The sequence below is a fragment of the Coregonus lavaretus genome (genome assembly GCF_964263955.1).
Source record: "Coregonus lavaretus genome assembly, chromosome: 16".
NCBI lineage: Eukaryota > Metazoa > Chordata > Actinopteri > Salmoniformes > Salmonidae > Coregonus > Coregonus lavaretus.
This window is the reverse complement of record NC_140003.1, coordinates 37,844,926-37,860,987: the sequence shown is the minus strand read 5'-3', so window position 1 is coordinate 37,860,987 and position 16,062 is coordinate 37,844,926. Positions and strand designations below refer to the sequence as shown.

The following is a 16,062-nucleotide window of genomic DNA, read 5'->3' as shown; positions in this document are numbered from 1 at the left end:
CCAATTAAGATGCCACCAACCTCCTGTGTACTCTATAGGCTTGACGTTTATGCATTCCAATGGCCGTCGGGCTTCCTTCCATTACTTATTTTTATTGTAATGCCAGACACTCAAGATTGTAAAACGCTGGCAATTGCGCAAAAATTTGAGTTGAGAAATAAACCATACAGCACTGAAAAGCTGGGATCCTGCTCTTTTTAATAATTGCAATCGAAACTGTTGTATTTTCTCGAGATTATGTTTAGGAATGTTGTGCAGTGACTGGGCTTATTAGAACACATTTCTTTCTGTGCACCAATCAGCTGTGTGCGGAGTTGCGCGCACTTACTACCAGACAGTTGATATTAAGCTGATAAATAAACGACATAGCTCATGAACAGCTTCGGGAATAAATCTGGTTTCTAAACAATTATATAGGCCAAGACTACATAATAGTATTATTAGGCCCTTTGTATTTTACCAACAAATGATTTGTGTAAATAATGTTAATGTCTTGACAAGCAAGCAGCTCAATAGTGTAGGCCTGTGTAAATCTTGAATGTCGAGCCCTGCAGTCTCTTTAGCTAATCCACTCCCTGTAGCCTACTCCACGTCATGTGTCAAAGAAATATCGCCACCTGCTGGAGAAGACAGATGTTGGGCCCAGTTATTACTCTCGCTTTGTAAATGCTGGATCTCTCTGACAAGACGCATGAAAACTGTAGTCAAAATCAGGCCAGTGATGTATGAGATATCGCGTGTGAATAACGAATGGACAGACGGACGGAGACCAATCCACAGTCCCCTCCCCGATTTCATGGAGGGGGACTACTAAACATACTTTATTTAAATAAATTATGTTTGACAAAGATCAGGTGTGAAGGTCAGGTCAATGTATCAAATCAATGGCCTACACCACACAGCTGTGTGTGTTTTAGCCAACTCTTCAGATTATTGCGGTCATGCCATACATATGTACAGTATTGCATTCCAATGATAGTTAATGGAGTTGGCTAAACTAAATCACATCCAAATGTGACCAGGCTAATACACCACTACAGTAGAGACTGACCTGAACTCCAGCACAGCCACACTCTTCAAGCCTGGCAGTCCCTCCAGAGCATCTTCTATCTGCAAACACAAAGAGGTCAACGTGAGTTCAACAGTTAACATCAGCATTCACCTCACTCTGGGCAAGACCACTGGTCACCTCTGTTGGGTGGAGTGTCCAGCAAGGCCCTTAAGAGTGGTCATTGTTGTGACCTTACCCCTAAACCTAACCCTAAATTTAAAAAAACAACCCATCTTTTTACGCTGCTGCTACTCTGTTAATTATTTATGCATTTATTTATTTTTTGCATTGTCACTTTAACTCTACCCACATGTACATATTACTTCAACTACCTCAACTAGCCGGTGCCCCCGCACATTGACTCTGCACCAGTACCCCCCTGTATATATAGCCTCCCTACTGTTATTTTATTTTACTTCTGCTCTTTTTTTGGATATTGCTAGTTTATGTCCGCTTTAATTCCATTTTTTTCCTTTTAGATTCTTGTGTATTGTTGTGTATTGTTGTGTATTGTTGTGTATTGTTGTGTATTGTTGTATATTGTTAGATACTACTGCACTGTTGGAGTTGTTAGTGAGCGTTTTGTGAAGAGAACCATTGTTTTGCTGACTCATTGACCCAGCATTGTGGAATACCTCCTCAGTGAAAAAGTTCAATTACGTTTAATAGTGTCAACAAGCCTGCCATTACACCCTCTTCTACCTTTCCCAATCAATGCGGCAAATACCCTGCTTTCGCAATCACTATTATTCTGACACACTTGGTGACACAGCCTACTTCTTCAGTTGTCAGATTGTGTTTTTCCAAACATGTCCGTCCCTCTTTTATCTCTCTCCTTCTTTCCTTGTCAATCTCTCTCCTTCTTTCTATACACGGAGGGATACAGTTTAAGACAGAGTCATAGAGTCACCCCCTGAAAAATCATAATAATAATAAATAATATTTCAAAAAAGTTATATCTTTTTTTACACAAAACTAGTGCACTGGGCTTTTAATAGTCCGTTATTAAAAGCTCAGTCCATAGCCCCCCCCAATCATTCTCAGCACCCTCATCTGCAAACGACTTCCAGCGGCTATGGACAGAGTAATAATGAGTACATTAATGGCTTCCAGGGGAGAGTCAAAAACATCTTATTTTCCCAGCAGCAGTAAAATGTCTGACCCAATTGTTCTCAGTCAAAAAGCCTCGATGGTGGAGGAAAGTTATCTGTGTGTGTGTGTGTGTGTGTGTGTGTGTGTGTGTGTGTGTCCTGCCTCTCTTGTGGCCTCAAACCACATTATAAACTGTAACTTTCAGCATCTTTTCACACAAAGTATGCCTAGTTTGAAATCCTGCCCAACTGTGTGGGTTCTTTATAGTGCCCTGACTGTGTGTGTTAAAATTAACAATAAATAACTATAGCCTCAAAGCCTACAAACAAAGTGAAGGGTTATGAGAAGCCTGAAGAGGAAAAAGAGGAGGGAGAGAAGGGGTGAGGGAGGATGAGGGGAGATCGGGAATGACAGGAGGAACGAGATGAAAGGATTGTGAGAAAGGAGGAGGATAGAGTGGAGGAAATAAGAGGTGTACTGTAAAGGAGTGAAGTGGAGAAATGCGAGAGGGAACAATGAAAGAGAAAGGAAGAGCCCATTAGCAGCCTTAAAACGTCATTCTGGCACGTTTTTTGCACAAAGAAATGCAGCTAACGTTTTTCTCAATACATTGCTGTTAATGGGAAAAGACGAGTGTCACAGGGTTTACATTTTTCTCAGTACATTGCAGTCAGTGGGAAAGTATGATTTTCACAGGGTTGATGTTTATGTCAATTAATTGCAGTCAATGGGAAAAGACGAGTGTCACAGGTTTGATGCATAGAGAAAGGCTTCACAGACATGACACCCTCCTCTCTCGCTCTCTTCTATCTCTTTCTCCTCTCGCTCTCTCTTTCCCCCCTCCCTCCTTCACCCTCTCTCTCTCGGTCTCCCCTCTATCTCTCTCTCTCCCTCCTCCCCCTCTCCATTTTATCTCCCTCCTTCTTTCCCCCCTCATCTATACTATTTCTCTCCCACCTCTCTCTCCCACCTCTCTCTCCCACCTCTCTCTCCCTCCTCTCTCTCCCTCCTCTCTCTCCCACCTCTCTCTCCCACCTCTCTCTCCCTCCTCTCTCTCCCTCCTCTCTCTCCCACCTCTCTCTCCCACCTCTCTCTCCCACCTCTCTCTCCCTCCTCTCTCTCCCACCTCTCTCTCCGACCTCTCTCTCCCTCCTCTCTCTCCCACCTCTCTCTCCCACCTCTCTCTCCTACCTCCAACTTTCTCTCCACTTTCACACCTTCACAGACAGGATATTGACGCATAGATATGCATCAAGGGTATTGGCGCATAAGTCAATACATTGCATTCAAGGCAAAAAAGTTGGCAATAGAGCTGCAATGGGTAAATTGGTGAAAGACTCAGACAGACAGACATTCAGACAGACAGACAGATTCACAGACAGACAGAGAGAGAGAGAGAGAGAGAGAGAGAGAAAGAGAGAGAGAGAGAGAGAGAGAGAGAGAGAGAGAGAGAGAGAGAGAGAGAGAGAGAGAGAGAGAGAGAGAGGCAGGCAGGCAGGCAGGAAGACAGACAAACTCTAAACCTAACCCTAACCCAGCTGTCCACATCCTGGCTGAACCCCAAACTGAACCCCAGCCATAACCCTAACACGTAGCCCTCCACATCTTGGCTCAGCTTTTGGAGTTAGGGTTGAGCCGGGATGTGGACAAGAAGTTCATGTTAGGGTTATGGCTAGGATTAGGGTTGAGCCAAGATGTGGAGATGAAACAAGGGTTAGGGTCAGGGTTAGAATTAGGGTTGATGATCAATTCATTAATTTGCCCCTTTCCCCACTACATGGCAGAAAGGTAGGCCTCACTTGAAGACTGACCTAGAGTTAATGTGCTTTTGAGTGACATCGGCAGAACAGTTGAGGCTAGAAGCAAAATTCACATATGGTATGTTCAACAGATGCTCCCGATGAACGCAAGCCTACCATGTGAAAACAGTGAAAACTTGGTCCCACCGTGAACAAGGCCTTTCTTCCATAGAAAAGTATTACCTCCAGCCCTCACATAACTATAATACCCCCGTTGACTGCGATTGAGCTAGCTAACCATCCTTGCACACATCCAATCGTGACCTTATAGGGATGCCCAGTGTTGAGGTTCAGCTTCCTGTGGCAACAGGAAGTGTCTTAATTAATCCTCAACATTGTCCTTCATTCTCTCCCTGCAGTTACACAAAAACACTGTCTTCCATCCTCTGTAGAACGGTAAATGCTTAATGTAAAGACTTGAAACGCAGGGCATCGTTAAAAAGTGTCCCATTGAATTTCAGCTTCCTGCGATTACAGGAAATTACTTAATTGTGGATCATAGGGGTGGTTTCGATGGGTTAAAAAGGTTTAATCTTCCCAAATTGTACATACTCATGACCAGTGGACCGTAATGACCCGGCACATGAAATTTGAAGTCACTCGACCCAAAATAAATGTTGACCTTCATTGGACACAATGGTCTTGCAGTTCAAGAAACTAAGAGCCTTGTTATGAATTATTGAATATTGACTTGAAACTGTCTGCCTGTCTTTCTGTCTGCCTGCCTGTCTTTCTGTCTGCCTGCCTGCCTGTCTTTCGGGGAGAGAGATTAGATAAACCAGAAAAATGTCAACCCTGTGACACTCGTCTTTTCCCATTGTATGTATTGGCATAAACATCAAACTGTGACACTAATCTTTTCCCATTGTAGCAATGTATTGAGCCGTACCTTGTCAGTGAACTGCTGGTTGAGTGTCTGGTACTGGAGGCTGGCAGGGTCTCTGAGAGCATCGCTGTACCTCTCTCCCTTCAGCAGGATACTCAGCTCCACCACCTGCTCCAGCTGGGCCCGCGTGGGCAGAGCCAACACCTCTATGTCATTGGTGGGTTCTGTAGGAAGCTCCACCTCTGTCCCTTCTATGGTGAACTCACTGATGACCTCTGGGGGTTAGGGAGTGAAAGGACAAAGGTTGGTGTTTTTACGAAAGCAACACTTTTCTTACAGCACTGGTGTCTGATTCAACTTAATCAAGCTCTTTATAATTAGTTAATTAGCTGACTCAGGTACATTAGTAATGGTCTGGAACAAAAAAACTGCACAAAGTTGTGGGACCCCCGGATTGAAAAAAAACGGATTATCGTCAACTTCAATACTGGTCTGTGCTTTCGTTTTAATGCTAAGAATTCAGACCAGTAGCATGGACCCAGATCAGTATGTTCTTTAGACAAATCCTGGTATGTGTACCTAGGGCTGTTGAGGTGACCATATTACTGCCACACAGGGAGTCATGAGTCATGACCGCAGCAAAATTCCACATGACCATTGAGTCATGGTAATCTCCTCTTATGCACTCTGGACATGTGTTGGTAGTACCCAACTTGCTAACGGCCATCAGGTCCTAATGGCCTGGTACTCAGGGCTCTATTGTCCCTCTAACCACTCTGACATCAATGCAAATGCAATCGAAAATCAAGTAAAACACTTAGCATCAAAACAGTATCATGCTTTTAAAACTCACCTCACTGTGATTGATCAATTTAAAGAAAGATCAACAGGTTGAAACTGAGTGGAAAACATGGTCATTGTGGATGTTGTTTCAAAGCTAAACAACTAAATGGACAGCACTTTCTAAGGTGATGATTCATTCAAAACACCCATATGCATATTAGAACTTATGCATACGCATAGGCCTATACAGTATATGAGTCCAAGCCCCCCCAAAAAACCTCAATAAAAATAAATGATTGTGCCATTATACAATACATAGCCTACCGCTGTTTACACACAGCAGATTTGCATTCATTTTTTTTACTGATTTAAGATGTCTTTGGTACTTAATTGGTCTAGCCTTCGGAAAATATTCAGACACCTTGACTTTTTCCACATTTTGCTATGTTACAACCTTATTCTAAAATTGATTGAAAAAAACAAATCAGCTTATCAATCTACACACAATACCCCATAATGCATATATTAAATTGATTTATTAGACTTTTGTATGCGGCTTGCATGCATGGAGGCCTGGAGATGCTAAACGTGTTTATGTTAATTGAAATGTCATGACCGCCACAGCCCTATGTGTACCGCAAGACGTCGATAGTCAGAGGCATTGCTTGGCTTAAGCCCATATGCAAGACATCAATAGCCAGGGGGGTTGGCTGGTGTGAGTGAACTCTGTGGATGCTCTGCTTACTAATGTGGATTAGACAGCTATAGTGGGCTATTACTGGTCTGTACATGTCACACAGCAGAGAGAGGAGATGGGGGAGAGAGAGAGGAAAAGAGAGAAAGAGGTAACAGAGAGAAAGGATAGAGGGATAAAGAAGGGGTAAAAGAGTGTGTGTGTGTGTGTGTGCATGACACTGACCTCCTAGAGCCTCCTGTTCTGTTGCTGGAGTCGGGGTGCTGTGGAACAACAAGAGTCACTCACAGTTAAGAAGTTTCACTCACAGATCCAATCAAATCAAATTATATATATTTTTTCTTAAAATAGTTTAAGAAGCACATAACAATGTGTGGTGTTCTTCTACATGTATCTGCAGCCATAGAGATAGATACCGTGTATCTGCAGCCATAGAGATCGATATCGTGTATCAAAAGCCATAGAGATAGATACCGTGTATCTGCAGCCATAGAGATGGATATCGTGTATCTGCAGCCATTGAGATAGATACTGTGTATCATCAGCCATAGAGATAGATACCGTGTATCTGCAGCCATAGAGATAGATACCGTGTATCTGCAGCCACAGAGATAGATACCGTGTATCTGCAGCCATAGAGATGTATACTGTGTATCTGCAGCCATAGAGACAGATAATGTGCATCTGCAGCCATAGAGATAGATACCGTGTATCTGCAGCCATAGAGATAGATACAGTGTATCTGCAGCCATAGAGATAGATACCGTGTATCTGCAACCATAGAGATAGATACCGTGTATCTGCAGCCATAGAGATAGATACTGTGTATCTGCAGCCATAGAGACAGACACTGTGTATCTGCAGCCATAGTGATAGATACCATGTATCTGCAGCCATAGAGATAGATACCGTGTATCTGCAGCCATAGAGATAGATACCGTGTATCTGCAGCCATAGAGATAGATACTGTGTGTCTGCAGCCATAGAGTTAGATACCATGTATCTTCAGCCATAGAGACAGATACCGTGTATCTGCAGCCATAGAGATAGATACTGTGTATCTGCAACCATACAGAAAGATACCGTGTATCTGCAGCCATAGAGATAGATACCGTGTATCTGCAGCCATAGAAATAGATACTGTGTATCTGCAGCCATAGAGATAGATACCATGTATCTGCAGCCATAGAGATAGATACCGTGTATCTGCAGCTATAGAGATACAGTGAGGGAAAAGTATTTGATCCCCTGCTGATTTTGTACGTTTGCCCACTGACAAAGACATGATCAGTCTATAATTTTAATGGTAGGTTTATTTGAACAGTGAGAGACAGAATAACAACAACACAATCCAGAAAAACGCATGTCAAAAATGTTATAAATTGATTTGCATTTTAATGAGGGAAATAAGTATTTGACCCCTCTGCAAAACATGAGTTAGTACTTGCTGGCAAAACCCTTGTTGGCAATCACAGAGGTCAAACGTTTCTTGTAGTTGGCCACCAGGATTGCACACATCTCAGAAGGGATTTTGTCCCACTCCTCTTTGCAGATCTTCTCCAAGTCATTAAAGGTTTTGAGCCTGACGTTTGGCAACTCGAACCTTCAGCTCCCTCCACAGATTTTCTATGGGATTAAGGTCTGGAGACTGGCTAGGCCACTCCAGGACCTTAATGTGCTTCTTCTTGAGCCACTCCTTTGTTGCCTTGGCCGTGTGTTTTGGGTCATTGTCATGCTGGAATACCCATCCACAACCCATTTTCAATGCCCTGGCTGAGGGAAGGAGGTTCTCACCCAAGATTTGACGGTACAAGGCCCCGTCCATCGTCCCTTTGATGCGGTGAAGTTGTCCTGTCCCCTTAGCAGAAAAAAAACCCCAAAGCATAATGTTTCCACCTCCATGTTTGACGGTGGGTATGGTGTTCTTGGGGTCATAGGCAGCATTCCTCCTCCTCCAAACACGGCGAGTTGAGTTGATGCGAAAGAGCTCGATTTTGGTCTCATCTGACCACAACACTTTCACCCAGTTCTCCTCTGAATCATTCAGATGTTCATTGGCAAACTTCAGTCGGGTCTGTATATGTGCTTTCTTGAGCAGGGGGACCTTGCGGGCGCTGCAGGATTTCAGTCCCTCACGGCGTAGTGTGTTACCAATTGTTTTCTTGGTGACTATGGTCCCAGTTGCCTTGAGATCATTGACAAGATCCTCCCGTGTAGTTCTGGGCTGATTCCTCACCGTTCTCATGATCATTGCAACTCCACGAGGTGAAATCTTGCATGGAGCCCCAGGCCGAGGGAGATTGACAGTTCTTTTGTGTTTCTTCCATTTGGGAATAATCACACCAACTGTTGTCACCGTCTCACCAAGCTGCTTGGCGATGGTCTTGTAGCCCATTCCAGCCTTGTATAGGTCTACAATCTTGTCCCTGACATCCTTGGAGAGCTCTTTGGTCTTGGCCATGGTGGAGAGTTTCGAATCTGATTGATTGATTGCTTCTGTGGACAGGTGTCTTTTATACAGGTAACAAGCTGAGATTAGGAGCACTCCCTTTAAGAGTGTGCTCCAAATCTCAGCTCGTTACCTGTATAAAAGACACCTGGGAGCCAGAAATCTTTCTGATTGAGAGGGGGTCAAATATTTATTTCCCTCATTAAAATGCAAATCAATTTAAAACATTTTTGGCATGCGTTTTTCTGGATTTTTTGTTGTTGTTATTCTGTCTCTCACTGTTCAAATAAACCTACCATTAAAATTATAGACTGATCATTTCTTTGTCAGTGGGCAAACGTACAAAATCAGCAGGGGATCAAATACTTTTTTCCCTCACTGTAGATACCGTGTATCTGCAGCCATAGAGATACAGTTGAAGTCGGAAGTTTACATACACCTTAGCCAAATACATTTCAACTCTGTTTTTCACAATTCCTGACATTTAATGCTAGTAAAAATTCCCTGTCTTAGGTCAGGTTGGGGATCACCACTTTATTTTAAGAATGTGAAATGTCAGAATAATAGTAGAGAGAATTATTTATTTCAGCTTTTATTTCTTTCATCACATTCCCTGTGGGTCAGAAGTTTACATACACTCAATTAGTATTTGGTAGCATTGCCTTTAAATTGTTTAACTTGGGTCAAATGTTTCGGGTAGCCTTCCACAAGCTTCCCACAATAAGTTGGGTGAATTTTGGCCCATTCCTCCTGACAGAGCTGGTGTAACTGAGTCAGGTTTGTAGGCCTCCTTGCTCGCACAGGCTTTTTCAGTTCTGCCTACAAATGTTCTATAGGATTGAGGTCAGGGCTTTGTGACGGCCACTCCAATACCTTGACTTTGTTGTCCTTAAGCCATTTTGCCACAACTTTGGAAGTATGCTTGGGGTCATTGTCCATTTGAAAACTCATTTGCGACCAAGCTTTAACTTCCTGACTGATGTCTTGAGATGTTGCTTCAATATATCCACATAATTTTCCTTCCTCATGACGCCATCTATTTTGTGAAGTGCACCAGTCCCTACTGCAGCAAAGCACCCCCACAGCATGATGCTGCCACCCCCGTGCTTCACGGTTGGGATGGTGTTCTTCGGCTTGCAAGCATCCTCCTTTTTCCTCCAAACATAACGATGGTCATTATGGCCAAACAGTTATATTTTTGTTTCATCAGACCAGAGGACATTTCTCCAAAAAGTACGATCTTTGTCCCCATGTGCAGTTGCAAACCGTAGTCTGGCTTTTTTATGGCGGTTTTGGAGCAGTGGCTTCTTCCTTGCTGAGCGGCCTTTCAGGTTATGTCGATATAGGACTAGTTTTACTGTGGATATAGATACTTTTGTACCTGTTTCCTACAGCATCTTCACAAGGTCCTTTGCTGTTGTTCTGGGATGGATTTGCACTTTTTGCACCAAAGTACGTTCATCTCTAGGAGACAGAACACGTCTCCTTCTTGTGCCGTATGACGGTTGTGTGGTCCCATGGTGTTTATAGTTGCAAACTATTGTTTGTACAGATGAACGTGGTACCTCAGGCGTTTGGAAATTGCTCCCAAGGATGAACAAGACTTGTGGAGGTCTACAATTTCTTTTCTGAGGTCTTGGCTGATTTCATTTGATTTTCCAATGATGTCAAGCAAAGAGGACATGAGTTTGAAGGTAGGCCTTGAAATACATCCACAGGTACACCTCCAATTGACTCAAATTATGTCAGTTAGCCTATCAGAAGCTTCTAAAGCCATGACATTATTTCCTGGAATTTTCCAAGCTGTTTAAAGGCACAGTCAACAAACTTCTGACCTACTGGAATTGTGATACAGTGAATTATAAGTGAAATAATCTGTCTGTTGTTGAAAAAATTACTTGTGTCATGCACAAAGTAGATGTCCTAACCGTCTTGTCAAAACTATAGTTTGTTAACAAGAAATGTGTGGAGTGGTTGAAAAATGAGTTTTAATGACTCCAACCTAAGTCTATGTAAACTTCCGACTTCAACAGTAGATACTGTGTATCTGCAGCCATAGAGATAGATACCGTGTATCTGCAGCCATAGAGATAGATACCGTGTATCTGCAGCCATAGAGACAGATACCGTGTATCTGCAGCCATAGAGATAGATACCGTGTATCTGCAGCCATAGAGATAGATACCGTGTATCTGCAGCCATAGAGATAGATACTGTGTATCTGCAGCCATTGAGACAGACACCGTGTATCTGCAGCCATAGTGATAGATACCATGTATCTGCAGCCATAGAGATAGATACCGTGTATCTGCAGCCATAGAGATAGATACTGTGTATCTGCAGCCATAGAGATATATACTGTGTGTTTGCAGCCATAGAGATAGATACCATGTATCTTCAGCCATAGAGACAGATACCGTGTATCTGCAGCCATAGAGATAGATACTGTGTATCTGCAACCATACAGATAGATACCGTGTATCTGCAGCCATAGAGATAGATACCGTGTATCTGCAGCCATAGAAATAGATACCGTGTATCTGCAGCCATAGAGATCGATACCATGTGTCTGTTTTAATGGCCAGAGCAATGGGGGAGTGGATGAGGACTAATATGGCCAGGTAAGTTTGAAGAACCTTCAGAACTTTACCTGCACATATGCAGCCATGAGTTGGTGGGCTCACTACGGTTGGTGGAGCAGGAGTAGACAGAGAGAACAGCAATGGGGAAATGAATGAGACACATGTAAGACATGGGTGATACACAGTGAATATGCTCAAAGAGATGTTACAATGGAAATGAAAGTAAATACGATAGGATGAAACACTTTACCTGTTTAACCCTGTCAGCAACATTCTCTGAAATGGGAAAGATGGAAGACAGAAATGACACAACAGCAAGTAACGTTTGAAGTGTATTTTTTATTCTATTTTATTTTGCCTTTATTTAACTAGGCAATTGAAGCGTGAATTTAATAGTCACACACACACAAAATAACAGCTGAAAGCCATCACTTTTTGGATTAATGTTGATGTAGAAGTTGCAGACATACATGATGATGGTAATTTCATGGAGACTGGAGAGACTCATATCTCCTATGCACACACTCACACTCTCAATCAGGGCCAGGTGCTCCTTTGATTGGCTGAAGTTGTTGCCCATCGCCAGAGCGGTGGCTGTGCCATTCAGGCATTGGCTCATCCAGGTCTGGTACTCTTCCTGGTTCGGGAGGCGGTCCCAGAAGATCTTGAAGGCCTCCCACACCGTATCCTGACACACTGAACACACACATCACTGATTGGCGAAAGAACCCATTCACTTGGTAGAAATCTTTCTCTTAGGATTACAAGGGGCAGGGATAGAAACTACTGTACGCTGGCTGTCGCCGCCCAGTTATAGAGCTGTGACCCATGTGGTGGAAATTCTAGTCAAGTGAGAGAGACTTTGCTATTTCTTCAAACAATCATCTTTATTTGTTATCGATTAATTATTGCAATAATGGAGCTGGTCAACGACCACCCGTAGGTGATTCGTTGAGAGCCCAACAAACAGGAAATGTTGACGTCTTATATAGTGGACCTGAAAATGCTTAGTCATGGCTGGTTCCACCCCTCCCCGGCAACTCAGGGCATGATAAGCTACCTTGTTTTCTTCTTGTAGCTATGTGTATCAGGTCATAGCGCACAAACAAGTGATGATGTTAGTTCCGTTACTCCTCTGTTCAAGCCAGCCTTTGTGCACCTCATATCTCCACACAGCTGTGCCCTTGAAAGATATGAGTAGAAACAGGATGGGCTGAGACACTGTGGTCACTCTCAGAGGGTCTTTGTCTTGACCGTGTGACTAAGTTGAACAGAGGCAGAGTGGAAAAATACCAGCTCCTTCTTACAAGACCTTCAAACAGACAGTGGAAATTTACAGGTTTAAGTCTCATACAGCGCATGTGCATAACAAAAGTAGTAATTTTGCCACGACACCCCCTGAGGTAAATCTTAGCTGGCATATTAGCTCATGTGTCGATCACAGTGTGACAATGAGTGTTACAGTCCATACCCCCCGCCAGGTCAGAGTCAACTGATTCCATGTTTAGCCCTGCCATAGCAGGGTTGTGATTATGCAGACATGCTGTGTGCCTATATGTCTGACCTCAGTATCACTCTCCACTGTCATGCCACTGCCAAACCAGTGATGTAACCCTTCTCCATAAGTCAGCTTACAAGTCACCAACCCAATGACCTGCAGCTACCTACCCAACCCTCACTGCTTTCCCCCTACATCTACAATCTAAGGAAAAAGGGTTCCAAAAGGGTTCTTCGACTGTCCCAATAGAAGAACCCTTTTTGGTTGCAGGTAGAACCCTTTTGGATGCCATGTAGAACCCTCTATGGAAAGGGTTCTACATGGAACCCAAAAGGGTTCTACCTGGAAGCAAAAGGGTTCTACCTGGAAACAAAAAATGTGTTATTCAAAGGCTTATCCTATGGGGACAGCCAAAAAAAACTTTTAAGTTCTAGATAGCACCTTTTTTCTAAGATTGTACTGTCTCATCCCTGGACCCAAAGTATCTCCCCAATCCCCATATCATCAACCTTCTCCCTGGGTTAATAAAGGTTAAAGATGAGTTCCTACAGCAAAGTATCTGCCCAAACCATAATGCTGTCACAACTATTCTCTTCCCAATTCAACTCACCTACATAATATTGCACTATATTTCCCCAATCATTGTGCTCACCTCACCTACCTACATCTATACTCTCACAATCACCAACCACGGCCCTGGTCTAAAGAGCTACATGGTGGGATTTGTTCCAGTCCAGCTGGAATAAGGTCTTGATGAGCAGATGTTTAGCTGAATCAGGTGTGTTAGTAAGTGCTGGGCTGAAACTAAAGTATTGGTTGCCAAATTGGACCAATCTCTTGAAAGTCATTACTTTATTTATTCATTTCATTCAAGCATACGTAAATACTGTACAAAGAAAACGTCCTGGAATAGCTTGGTAGCACTTTATAATAACTCCACGTAATAAAGCATTCATAATGGATTAGTAAATAATTTATTAATAATGTATTAATCATTGCTCCATTCATAAGATGTTTATTATAGGTCCTTATAAACCATTTACTAATCATTAGTTAAGTCTTTTGTGGTCTGTTCATAGTTTATAGATGTTTTGAGTGGCCAGTGTAATATTTCACAAAAAGATGGACATGCCATTGGTAGACATTCCAGCAGTACCAGATGCTTCTTAAGGTCTCAAAATATTCTAGAACATATCAATGTTAAAAGAATAAGCACACAACACAGGCTGTTAAAATAAATATATCTAACATTTTATTCACAGAAACTGTTGAGAAATAACTGTTGCAAGGACTTGAGGAAGTGTTGTAATGTGAATGTTTTGCTAATGCGTTCAACCTCGTGACCGCAAACTAATCATGAAACAGGGAGATGTAGCCTACACACAACAGCTGGCTGGACCGGACAGTTTTTCTGTAGTGGGTTTTTATTATTTCATTACTACTGTTTGATGTATGATTTGCAGGTAGAAATGTTATATACAGTGCATTCGGAAAGTATTCAAACTTTTTCCACATTTTGTTACATTACAGCCTTATTCTAAAATGGATTTAATAAATAAAATCCTCATCAATCTATACACAATACCCCATAATGACAAAGCGAAAACAGGTTTTTAGAAAATGTTGCTAATTTATTAAACAGAAAAAACAGAAATACCCGATTTACATAAGGATTCAGACCCTTTGCTATGAGACTCGAAATTGAGCTCAGGTGCATCCTGTTTCCATTGATTATCCTTGAGATGTTTCTACAACTTGATTGGAGTCCACCTGTGGTAAATTCAATTGATTGGACATGATTTGGAAAGGCACACACCTGTCTATATATGGTCCCACAGTTGACAGTGCATGTCAGAGCAAAAACCAAGCCATGAGGTCAAAGGAATTGTCCATAGAGCTCCGAGACAGGATTGTGTAGAGGCACAGATCTGAAGAAGGGTACCAAAAAATGTCTGCAGCATTGAAGGTCCCCAAGAACACAGTGGCCTCCATCATTCTTAAATGGAAGAAGTTTGGAACCACCAAGACTCTTCATAGAGCTGGCTGCCTGGCCAAACTGAGCAATCAGGGAGGTGACCAAGAACCCGATGGTCACTCTGACAGAGCTCCAGAGTTCCTCTGTAGAGACGGAGGAAGGACAACCAGAAGGACAACCATCTCTGTAGCACTCCACCAATCAGGGCTTTATTGTAGAGTGGCCAGACGGAAGCCACTCCTCAGTAAAAGGCACACAACAGCCCGCTTGGAGTTTGCCAAAATACACCTAAAAGGACTCAGAAATAAGATTATCTGGATTGAACTGAATGCCAAGCGTCACGTCTGGAGGAAACCTGGCACCATCCCTACGGTGAAGCATGGTGGTGGCAGCATCATGCTGTGGGGATGTTTTTCAGCGGCAGGGATTGGGAGACTAGTCAGGATCGAGGGAAAGATTAATGAAGCAAAGTACAGAAAGATCCTTGATGAAAACCTGCTCCAAAGCATGCAGGACCTCAGATTGGGGCGAAGGTTCACCTTCCAATAGGACAACGACCATAAGCATACAGCCAAGACAACGCAGGAGTGGCTTCAGGACAAGTCTCTGAATGTCCTTGAGTGGCCCAGCCAGAGCCCGGACTTGAACCCGATCTAACATCTCTGGAGAGACCTGAAAATAGCTGTGCAGCAATGCTCCCCATCCAACCTGACAGAGCTTGAGAGGATCTGCAGAGAAGAATGGGAGAAACTCCCCAAATACAGGTGTGCCAAGCTTGTAGCGTCATATCGAAGAAGGCTCGAGGCTGTAATCGCTGCCAAAGGTGCTTCAACAAAGTACTGAGTAAAGGGTCTGAATACTTATGTAAATGTGATATTTCAGTTTTTTATTTGTAATACATTTGAAGAAGAAATCTCAAAACCTGTTTTTGCTTTGTCATAATGGGTTATTGTGTCTAGATTGATGAGGGAAAAACAACAATTTAATCAATTTTAGAATAAGGCTGTAATGTAACAAAATGTGGAAAAAGTCAAGGTGTCTGAATACTTTTTGAAGGCACTGTATATAACCTTTAAACACTTCCAGTGCTTCAGTCTTTTAACAGCAGACTATTATCACACATGGCTTTATTTGGCGGCACCTTTACTGGGCCTTTAAAGGTAGTAACTATTTAAGCGTAATGGGATAGTTCAGTGAAATAATGTATTCCAATATTTGTGGCTAAATAACAGTGGTTTCCTTAAAAAGGGGAGAATTTTTGCTTTACAAAAATGCCAGTAGTATTACTGTACTCTTAATATTCAACAAATAGC

At 42.7% G+C, this 16,062-nt stretch overlaps 1 protein-coding gene across 1 annotated transcript in view; it reads right to left on the bottom strand.

Annotated features, from left to right (window-relative positions):
* Window positions 1-16,062, bottom strand: part of LOC311143836 (interphotoreceptor matrix proteoglycan 2-like) — a gene marked incomplete at both ends in the record, with an annotated part of 58,512 nt that overhangs the window by 32,935 nt on the left and 9,515 nt on the right. Inside the window, 5 exons of the mRNA XM_084179718.1 lie at window positions 1,052-1,110; window positions 4,832-5,043; window positions 6,471-6,508; window positions 11,527-11,552; window positions 11,806-11,972. Of these exons, the coding sequence (XP_084035844.1) occupies window positions 1,052-1,110; window positions 4,832-5,043; window positions 6,471-6,508; window positions 11,527-11,552; window positions 11,806-11,972 (502 nt within the window). The remainder of the gene's footprint in view (window positions 1-1,051; window positions 1,111-4,831; window positions 5,044-6,470; window positions 6,509-11,526; window positions 11,553-11,805; window positions 11,973-16,062) is intronic.